The 10,380-nt window shown below is 38.1% G+C and overlaps 1 protein-coding gene across 2 annotated transcripts; it reads left to right on the top strand.

Annotated features, from left to right (window-relative positions):
- The first annotated feature begins 1,402 nt into the window (after nt 1–1,402).
- On the top strand, nt 1,403–5,232 carry LOC148031437 (uncharacterized). 2 transcript variants are annotated; one of them, XM_087685756.1, is made up of 4 exons: nt 1,556–1,779; nt 2,633–2,757; nt 3,788–3,992; nt 4,346–5,222. In XM_087685756.1, exons 1-4 carry the CDS (start codon nt 1,689–1,691, stop codon nt 4,945–4,947), a joined length of 1,023 nt encoding a protein of 340 aa, XP_087541882.1. In that variant the 5' UTR covers nt 1,556–1,688; the 3' UTR covers nt 4,948–5,222. The 2 variants fall into 2 exon arrangements, with proteins under 2 accessions (XP_087541881.1, XP_087541882.1); XM_087685755.1 differs by lacking the exon at nt 2,633–2,757 and having other exon boundaries at nt 1,403–1,779; nt 4,346–5,232.
- Nucleotides 5,233–10,380: the final 5,148 nt, after the last annotated feature.

The following is a 10,380-nucleotide window of genomic DNA, read 5'->3' as shown; positions in this document are numbered from 1 at the left end:
TGGAGGTTGAGCTAAGTATGGATGTAACTAATCTACGAATCTACCTAACCTAACTCCTACCCTATGTGGCACTCAAACAATGACTCCAAACCTAGAATATTTTTTTAATGTATGGATCTAGCTAACCTAACTCCAATCTTATGCGTCACTCAAACAATGCCTCTACACATAAAATATTTTTTTAAGGCACATTGAAAGGGAAGGTGAGTATGTATACCTACGTGTGTGTGTGTGTGTGTGTGTATGTGTGTGTGTGTGTGTCATTGAAAGGGAAGGTGAGTATGTATACCTACGTGTGTGTGTGTGTGTGTGTGTGTGTGCTATGGAGGTTGAGCTGAGTATGGATGTAACTAATCTACGAATCTACCTAACCTAACTCCTACCCTATGTGGCACTCAAACAATGACTCCAAACCTAGAATATTTTTTTAATGTATGGATCTAGCTAACCTAACTCTAATCTTATGCGGCACTCAAACAATGCCTCTACACATAAAATATTTTTTTAAGGCACATTGAAAGGGAAGGTGAGTATGTATACCTACATGTGTGTGTGTGTGTGTGTGTGTATGTGTGTGTGTGTGTGTCATTGAAAGGGAAGGTGAGTATGTATACCTACGTGTGTGTGTGTGTGTGTTTTCTTTGTTTTCAGCAGAGAGAGGGAGAGACCCCTACTCCACAATAGAAATTTTCAAGGGGGTGGAGCCACAAAGAGAGAGAGAGAGAGAGTGTGTGTGTGTGTGTGTGTGTGTATTGGAATCATTGTGTTTGAGGCATGCAAAAAATTGGTACTCAAATGATGATGAATAGGCAGAGGATAATGAGGTACCTCTGCAGAAGCAATCGCTTGCTGAAGTAGCTCGCTGGAGTTGCAGCAGTCGCTCCCAGCAATGGTGGCAGACGTGGATTATGGAGTCGCACATGCACAACAGAAGAAGATACTCGGAGGAGTCGTAGCAGCTCTTTATATAGAGTTGGCTGGGTGCGATTCGTTCGCACGCAGGTCGAGGAGGTAGAGGCTTCGCCACACAGGTCGAGGAGGTCGAGGCATTAAATCGATACTCGCAGCCTGCAGCAGCTCGAGGAGCCGATTCGTAGGAGGAGGCGGTGGGCGCCACGCAAGCCGAGGAGGCTTCAACGCAAGCCGAGGGAGGATCCACGCGGGCGCACGCAGGCCGAGGCGAGGGCAGCGGGCGAGCGACTCACGACGGAGGTGCCGACGCGTGGCACCCCCCCCGAAAGGGAAGGGGGGGGTCGGGGGCTGCCACGTGGCAGCAGCCCCCGACCTCCCCTTAACATATAGTATAGATAAAGATGGGTTAGCAAGGCGGTGTAACGTTACCTTAAAAGTTGAATCATAATCGTAACACGAGAGTGGACGTAATGAATACCGATCATATAATAATAACGGTAACCGATTCTAATGAAGCCATCGCAAAGTGACGCAAGCGCGCCATTGCAAGAAACCGGCTTGGTGAAGCGTCGTCGTCCTCGGCGGTCCTCACGCAGCACCCTTTTACACACACACACAGCCAGCAGCAGCAGCAGCAGCGGCGGCGGCAGCGGCAGCAAGAGTGCAAGTCTGTGCCTTATCTGCTGCCATTGCCAGCACCTTCTTTCTTCCTTTCTTGTCGTTTGCCCCAAGCAATCAGGCTTGTCTTTCTGGGTCTGCCACAGGCGCCTTCCATCATGGCCTGCTGTGGGTGGAAGAGCCCTCAAGCATGCTGCTGCAGCCTCCTCCTCCTCACCTCGCTCCTCTTGCTGTTTCATCAAACCCTCGGTAACTCCATCCATCTCTGCTTTCATGGTGACATTCTTTATGTTCAGGTTTCCTCCTTTTTGGGGGGGTTGGGGCGGTGTGTTTTCTAAAGTTTTTAACTTTTAATTATTATTATTATCTTTCTAGAGGCAGCTCATTTTCATTAATATACTTGTTTTTCCTTTTTCTTTTTTTTGGGCGGGGGGGGGGGGGGGGGGGGGGGTGGACCATTGAAAAAATGCTAACTTTTAATCATTATTATATTTGGAGAGCTAGATCATTTTCACTAATATGTTTGATTTTTATTGGTTTTTTTTTGGGGGGGGGGGCAAGGAGTTTACGGTGGGGTGGGGTGGGGGAGAAGAGATAAAGATTCAACCTTTTAATTTTTACTTTTTTTGGGAGAGGGAATTCATTTTCACTATATACTTTTGTAAAAATGTTCTTTAGAGAACTTGGGAAAACCTATAAGCTTAGGTTTAGCATTAAAGAAATTGGAAATTTGTCACACACACACACACACACACACACACACACACATATATATAAGGTTTATATTTAAACAAAAGGTAGAATGACCTTTTTGAAGCTATATTCTCAAATAACGAGTCTTAACTTAATATATTTAGGCATCAACTAGATGCTAATCTTTTAGAGATCCTTAAAATGTAGGTATTATAAGGCTTCTTAACCTCATCATTTCTTAAGACTTTAATAAACTTTGATCTCTCTTTTGTTAGTCTCACAACTTCTCAATTATCATCAATTGATTTTTTATGTTCCTTCAACTCATGATCCTTGATCTTAGTGTCTCTACTCTCTACATCTCACTTCCCATCAATCTTTCACACTAGAAAACTATACACTTTAATAGGAAACCTTGAGTGTGAAGAACTTCCTGTGGAGGATTGTGCATTTGCTGTGGCCTCTAATGGTGCACGATGTGTGCTTGAGAAGCAATACACACGACAAAGTGGCAAAGTGGATTATAAGTGCCAGGTACATACATATATCGATTACATCATGGGATTATGGGTTCCAAGTTCCAAATTGTCTTTTGTTTGCACAAAACAAAAAACATGACGTTTTGTGAATGATCTCATTGGTGTTTAGTTGTAGAGTTTCAATAAAGATATTAGATTGTTTTGCATAAGTGTTTTTTAAGAACCAAAAGCTAAATTTTAAGTCCATGTGGGAGGTTAATGATTGGCCCTAGGTCGAAAATTCATATTTGTAAGGAGAGGAAGAGAATAATAAGAAAAAACGCATTGACTCTAAAGGTCTAATAAAGGCACAAATTTCAACCATGTTGTGTTTTCATGTTTGGAATCATTAATAGCATAGAAGCCATAGTATTTAGAATTCTAGAGGGAAATATTAAAATTTGACAAGGAAAAGATTATTCAATATCAAAGAGCATCAAGTGATCTGGATTGATAATATTTATTAGTTCGAAGGATAATGAGCAACACTCTAAGTAGATGCTAATACCTCTAGGAAATGCATGGGGCCTTTCTTCAAGTTTGTGACTAAGGTCCTCATCTTTATTTTTAGTTTATATTTGAATGAATGACTTGGTTGCCCTTTATAGCATTCAATTACTATAAGGGAACATTTGTAGATGGTTGAATGATATAATATCATTTAAGAGTGAAAATTTTAGTTCATTTCAATAAATATTCTAGTACAAGAATGATACAACATATCTTCTAGGTTTGTGTCACATCGGATATTTTATTCTAGCTTGGTTCTTGTATCTTGTAGGTCTTGGCAAGAGACATTCATAGGCCATTGAATACTCTATTTCAATACATAACAAGAATACTCCAAACTAATTGAGAAGAAAATCATAGTGCACCATTCCAAGTGGGATCTAACAAGTATAACTATTTTTGGAACTTCGAATATAGCACTATTTTTGCATGACTTAAGAGCTTGAGTGTGTTTAAATTCCATTATCTTCTAAGGATGTGTAATAATCATATAGATGCTTTCACATTGCTAAATTTTAGTTGTTTAACAATTGCAGACTTCAATGATCTTGGCAGAAAGGCCCCTTGAATGGATTGAGACAGATGAATGTATAAACTCTTGTGGACTTAAGAGGCTCTCAGTTGGCCTCTCAAGTGATGCCCTTTTAGAACCTCGATTTCTTCAAGGAATATGCTCGAATAGATGTGTTGGTAATTGCCCCAATATCATAGACATATACACAAAGCTTGCTGCTGAAGAAGGTAATGAAAGCTAAAGCTTGTCACATGATAAAGATCTATGAAGTTTATTAATATTACATGATCTTTGTGCACGTATACAAATTAGCATCTATAGGTTAGTAACATCATATTTCTTAAGGGGGCTCACTCTTATACTTAATGCAAAATGTCTAATAGCTGTATGAATTATATATGTGTGATCATGCAAGCTCAAGTTTGTTCATGATTAAAATGAAGCTCTCATGTTCATTTCCTAGAGATAATTTCATAGGATCCCTAAGAATATAGCCTTTGAGTCATCACATGAAAACAAGAGACATAACCTTGGTAGAAGAATAAAACTATTCTAACATTCTTCTTCTTTTTTCTCTCAGGCATACATCTCCCAAATCTTTGTGACTCACTAGAAGCAACAACTTCTCATCGGATACAAATAGGAGGTGCATTTGTTGAACCACAACCCACATTTAAACTTAACACAAGAACAATGAAAAAGCTATATGCCCAAAATGAGAACACAAGAGATATTGCAATTTGGCCCTCTTTTGTAGAATCCCCATATCCACATCCCTTCCCTCATGTAGAACCACCATACCCATATCGACACCATAGAAACCCACATCCACATGATCGATATTCATATCCACATCATCCAGAGGTAGAGGCTCCCTTGCCATTCCCATATCTAGAGCCCCCATATCCATATCCATATCCAAAGGTAGAGGCACCCTTGCCATTCCCATATCCAGAGCCCCCATATCCACATCCATATGCTGAACCACCCAACTCAAACCCATACATTGAACCTCCATATCCATATGAAGAGCCTCCACATAGCTCCTCTATGCCACCAACATCCGTTGAGCCACCTTATAATGGAGAGCCCCAATATCCATATGCACCAATGTACTCTCAACCTGAACCTACATTAGTTGCTCCTAGCCTTCCACCTTCAATATACTATAATGGGATATAGTTCTCTTACAAATCAACATAGCTATTTGGTTCTATAACGTAAGCCAAAGGGCTATTAGAAGGATCTCAAATATTATTTCTTTGTATGTAGCACCAAAATTGTTGACAATTTTGAGAAGAAAGAATCCATGTCATGTATCAAACATGAGATTATATCCACCATTATGAGTGCTTGGACATTGGAAATATTGTATGACAGCTACATTAATTAAGTGTTAAATTATGGAAACATTGATATCAATGGGTCTACATTTAAATATATATAGATGGTCATTCATGACATATGTCAAGGCTTCATTTTTATGTTTCAGAAAGGGATTCATGTATATAGTGATTACTTTTTCCATATGAGATGTTCTTGTACAACATATTTGCACCTTATGAATATTCAAGAAGAAGCTACTTCACATGTTATTCAAAAAATTTAGATATAAAACCTAGTTTTAACATGTGATTTCCTATGTTTAATCTTCAATTTAAAATTCTTTCATGAATTAAAAACTGGCATTGTTTTGTAAGCTCAAATTCTTGTTGATAAAAGCATGGGCTATAGATAATTCTCAGGCATGAGGTTGAACATATTCCCTTCAAGCTTTTTGAAACATAAACTTTAGTTGGAAAGGTCTTTGCTTCATATGTCCATATCTCTCCAGAGTGGAAAATGAAGATCACCATTGATAGATGTATACTTATTACCCTTCTAAATCTAGGCTAGCACTTTACAACGTTGGATATTCTAAGCCTCTTACATTTCACTTAATAGAATATTATTTTAAGTGATCTACTATACCACATCATTTTTGAGGTTGTGTACAAATTTTTTTACTTGGATATGGCTTCTCAGAATTATGGAATTTGGAAATTATTACTAGAAGAAGATGATGACATTTTTTAGCAATGCATTTATATATGAATAGTTTCTTATCTAATGGCTTCCCTCTTAAGATGTTTGGGTGGCAAGGTTGGCATGTAGTTCCTTCTTTGGTAGTTACTGGTCCTTACTTGTCAATAGAGATAATTTGAAACTTCCCTCTTACTAATAAGTAGATCTACATCTCAAATCTTGCAAGATGTAGAAGAAGGCTTGAGCTCAAATTTCCTTGGTGTATTACTTTAGATTAATAATTACATCATAGGCTATGATAATCTTAATCGTGGCTTCCATAAATCTCTTGGGTCTATTTTGTATTTCTTTCGCTATGGAGTCTGGATCTTTTACATTGGTATCAGAGTTTAGATTTTGATCATGTTAGAGAGTCATTTTTAGTGTTAGCATTTAGTTGTAGTCATTGAAGGTAGGAAACTATGGTTAGATCTTGGTCACAAGGTGTGGTCACATCATGATTTTGGCTAGACAAGCTTTACCATGCTTAACCATGGTCAAGGTTGTGGAAGAAATGATAGCTAAGATGCTATTTTAGCAGGTTGTCATCAAACTAAAGTCATTTTCAAAGGTTTTCTTATCAAAAGAGAAAGGGACTGGAGTTGAAGACAACTAAAGTGCCTTTTCTTTTGAGATTCTAGGTTTTCACTTTAGCTTCTTCTCTCAGGGTTGAAGCTTCCATGGATTCTCCTTGGGCTTGATCTTCATTTGTTAACCTGATCTCTTGAGAGAGACTTCAAAGCTTGATTCTTATCTTCTCTAGGATCTTAGGTGCCACCATACTTGTTGGATCTGAGTGGACCTTGCCATGCATTATGCTGCAAAATTTCAATGTAAGTTGGGCTGAAAAGAAAATGAAATCGATTTGGCTCTTTTACATCAGGAGGGGAGGAAATTTGCACATCCCCAAGTCTTGGAACCCATGTAGGTGCCCATCCTACCATTTTATCCTTCACACAAGTACAATGTGGTGGTGGATTGAAGATGGTACCATGGCATTGAATTTGGGTCTCATTCTGCATCCCTATAGCAATATCCTTTTACCTCAACATTATTACAGGTCTTACAGGGTGATGTCAACTCAATTGGGACAAAACATGACTTTTAATGCAATTTACAAAGGTATGGAAGATTCGTATAGGCACTTGCAAGTGGTTTTTACCCTCTATAGGTGGATTTGAGCCAAACAAGGATAAATAGAAAATTTCAAATATATATTTCAAACTTATATAGGTACTTGAAGTTATTTTTACCACTCTTGAAGTGTTACTATAGGTCATACATGTACCTTATAGGTGCAATCCAATATTATACAAGGTTTGGCATAGGAAAGACCACTCATAGTAGGTGTAAACAAACTTTAGACATGTGCCTGGATAGTTTTGGACAAATAACTAAATTTGGTTCTAGTTGTCAAGATTCAGAGAGAGAGAAAGAGACATAGACATAGAGCAATCTCAGAGACAAGAGCACTCTCATGCTTCTTCTTCATTATTCATCCATCTAACTTACACACCTTAAACTGGTGACATAACAAAGGATAGGTTGTCACACTAGGTCTAACTAACCATCATACTAGTTTGTGTGGCTTATTTAACAGACACACATGCAGGTGATAGCTAAGGCCTATAGCTTTCATGTCGAGTATGACTGATGAGCTTGATTCTTCACACTACCCTTCAAGCTCAAGTCACCTCCTGTATCCCAAGTAGCAATCTAAAATGAGTAAACTTATCTCTACCAAGTAATTTGGTAAAGATATTTGCCACTTGGTCTTATGTCTTCACATGGATAATATATATCTTGCCTCCAAGTGCCATTTCCCTAATGAAATGGTAATGCACCTCTATGTGCTTCAATCTTCCATGATAAATAGAATTACTTGCCAAAGGCACACTGCTCATATTGTCACACTATAGCTTGATTGGTTTATCCACATGTAGTCCCAAATCATCTAGCACCTTAACTAGTCAAACAAATTCACATGCAGCTAAGGCTGCACCTCTGTATTATGCTTCAATTCTTCTCAAGAGAGCCACATTGGGTTGCTTTTTATTCCTCTAGCTAATCATGCCATTGCCGAGACCAAATGCATACCCACTTGTTGATCTTCTATCATATGCATATCCAGTCTAATCTACATCACTATATCCTGTAAGCTCAAGAGGCTTAACATACTCATAAAATAGTCCATAATGTAGTGTAGCCTTTACATACCTCATAATCCTTCTTACTATATCTTAATTAGGTTTCCTTGGCCTTTGCATGAACCGACTCATCAACCCAACTGCATAACAGAGATCAGGTCGAGTGATGGTAAGATAAATCAAGCTACCAACCATCTCTTTGTACACATTCACATTCTCAATGTTATTTCCTGTATCTGGTGCACAAATCGGATGCTGTATGCGTACGTAGTGAGTGTCGGAAGGCCCCCAAGAACAAAGAACTCTACTTTTTGCTCAAAAACCAAGAGAGAAAATTTGCACGACATGAAGCAAGAAAACTCATTGGGTACAATCTCCCCCCATACCTTGTGTGAGCGCTCCACAAAGCATGTATTTAATATATTATTCATCTCCAAGTTCAAAAATAGCCCAAATTTACAATTAGCACGCTTTAGCTTTTGTGTTTGATTTTGTCAAAATAAAGAATAAATTGGTTGGGCGCCCAAAGAGTCAGGTTGTGCCCAAATACAATGTCCAATAACAAATATTTAAATCGTGCATCCATGCGCATACAAAATAATAAATATATATCAAGCACTTTAATAAATAAGCGTACCAAAATAAATATTGGTGCCACTCCTAATATGCGCGCCCATCAAAAATGAGAATTTCTTCTAAATAACTTGAATACACGCTATCACCCAGTGCTTCCCAGCGCCACCTGCTCTACACATCAACTGAAGACTTCACAAATGTTAGAAAAATAATAAAATTAAATCGACAAAAGTGAATACCTAGCAGTCTTTAGCTACAAAATAAATAAATTGGTTAGAACTTAGTCCTAACCTTAATTTATTACGAATACGCACTCTAAACTCATAAACGTCTATTAATTTAAATATATATTTTGTGAAATCACCCGCTATGGAATTACCCACTTGCACATTAAATTAACGAGGCACCCGAAAAGAACAAGCGTCTCCATTGACTTTTCACACAAGGAATCCACCTTGTGTATGAGCCCCAGAAATAAATATAATTTTACAGAATCCACCGCAAAACCTCATGAAATCCACCGTGGAATATGCCTCCTAGCATCATACCCCCGGGGTGGGATAGCAATTGTCCTCAATTGCTATTAGCTCAATGTGGAGCGAGCAGTAAGGGGTAAGCACCTAGGTCACAAGTGTGCATCTATTTGGCCTCTTCAACAGCATGATTTTTAAATTTCACCAAATATCTAGAATATCTATGGTCGGTTCTAGTGGTCATAAAGTCGGTATCTAGAATAGTCTCAGGTTCAAGGATTTCAGTTTCTTCTTCTAACAAAGGAGGATTTTCATAAACAAGATGGACATGTAATTCACCTTTGAAAGGTCATAACAAACTAATATGAAAAGTGTTGTGGATTTTCCAGTGTTGGGGTAGTTCTAGTTTAAAGGCATTATCATTGATTTTGTGAATGATTTTGAAAGGTCCATAAAATCTAGGAGCTAACTTTACAACAGGGTGCTTCTCAACACTTTGTAGTCTTCGCTTGTCAATTCGTAACTAGACATAATCATCAATTGTAAAATTCATAGCTTTTCTTTTCTTATTTGCTTGTTTAGTATATGATTGCTGGGCTTTCACAATCATATCTTTAACTTCAATGAAAATAGTAGCATGCATGTGGGCAATAACATTAGCAGCTTTAACTTTGTTTGACAATGAAATAAGAGGTGTAGGCAATCTATATCCATAAATGATTTCAAAAGATGCTTTTCGTGTAGCTGTATGGGGTGTGTTATTATATGCAAACTGAAGTAAATGCAAGTGTGTATCCTAGGTTTGTAGTTTTGAAATTGTGTATGCACGTAAAAGATCTAAGATTGTGCTGTTTGTAGCTTCTGTTTGTCCATTTGTTTCAGGATGAAATGCAGATGAAAAATCAATCTTTGTTCCTAAGTTAGCAAACAAAGTAGTCCAATTATTGCAGAATCTAGAATCTCGATAAAAAATAATAACTTTTGGTAAACCATGGTTAGTGAAAAAAAAATTCAGAAACAATTGAGCAACTTGAGATGCAGTTAATATTTTATTACATGGAATGAAATATGCATGTTTGCTAAATTGATCTACAATAGTCCATATCATATCGTGATTAGCTTGAGTGTTAGGCAGACCAGTAATAAAATCCATTGAAATATGCTGCGTACTCTATGACTGCCAAGTTCTTCTACCTCTGGAGTTGGATCTCCCCCTTGCTCAAGATTATCCACCACCTTTAGCATTATGACCTTGCCAATTTTGCATATGCTGAGATGCATTTGCTGAGTCCCTTGACCACAGAACATGAGCCCCTATGATGACTGCCACGGCCTCTCTGATTAGAGTGGAAAAT

The sequence above is a fragment of the Lygodium microphyllum genome, chromosome 9 (assembly GCF_053477565.2).
Source record: "Lygodium microphyllum isolate KBCC chromosome 9, Lygodium_microphyllum_v1.1.10, whole genome shotgun sequence".
NCBI classification, from domain to species: domain Eukaryota; kingdom Viridiplantae; phylum Streptophyta; class Polypodiopsida; order Schizaeales; family Lygodiaceae; genus Lygodium; species Lygodium microphyllum.
The sequence above is the reverse complement of the archived record's forward strand: the minus strand, read 5'-3'. Positions and strand labels throughout refer to the sequence as shown.

Coding starts and splice junctions, on each gene's coding strand:
- LOC148031437 (XM_087685755.1), top strand. CDS start 1,423: ATGAAGCCATCGCAAAGTGACGCAAGCGCGCCATTGCAAGAAACCGGC. Junction 1,780..3,787: donor GCTGTTTCATCAAACCCTCG/GTAACTCCATCC, acceptor TAACAATTGCAG/ACTTCAATGATCTTGGCAGA. Junction 3,993..4,345: donor AAAGCTTGCTGCTGAAGAAG/GTAATGAAAGCT, acceptor TTTTTCTCTCAG/GCATACATCTCCCAAATCTT.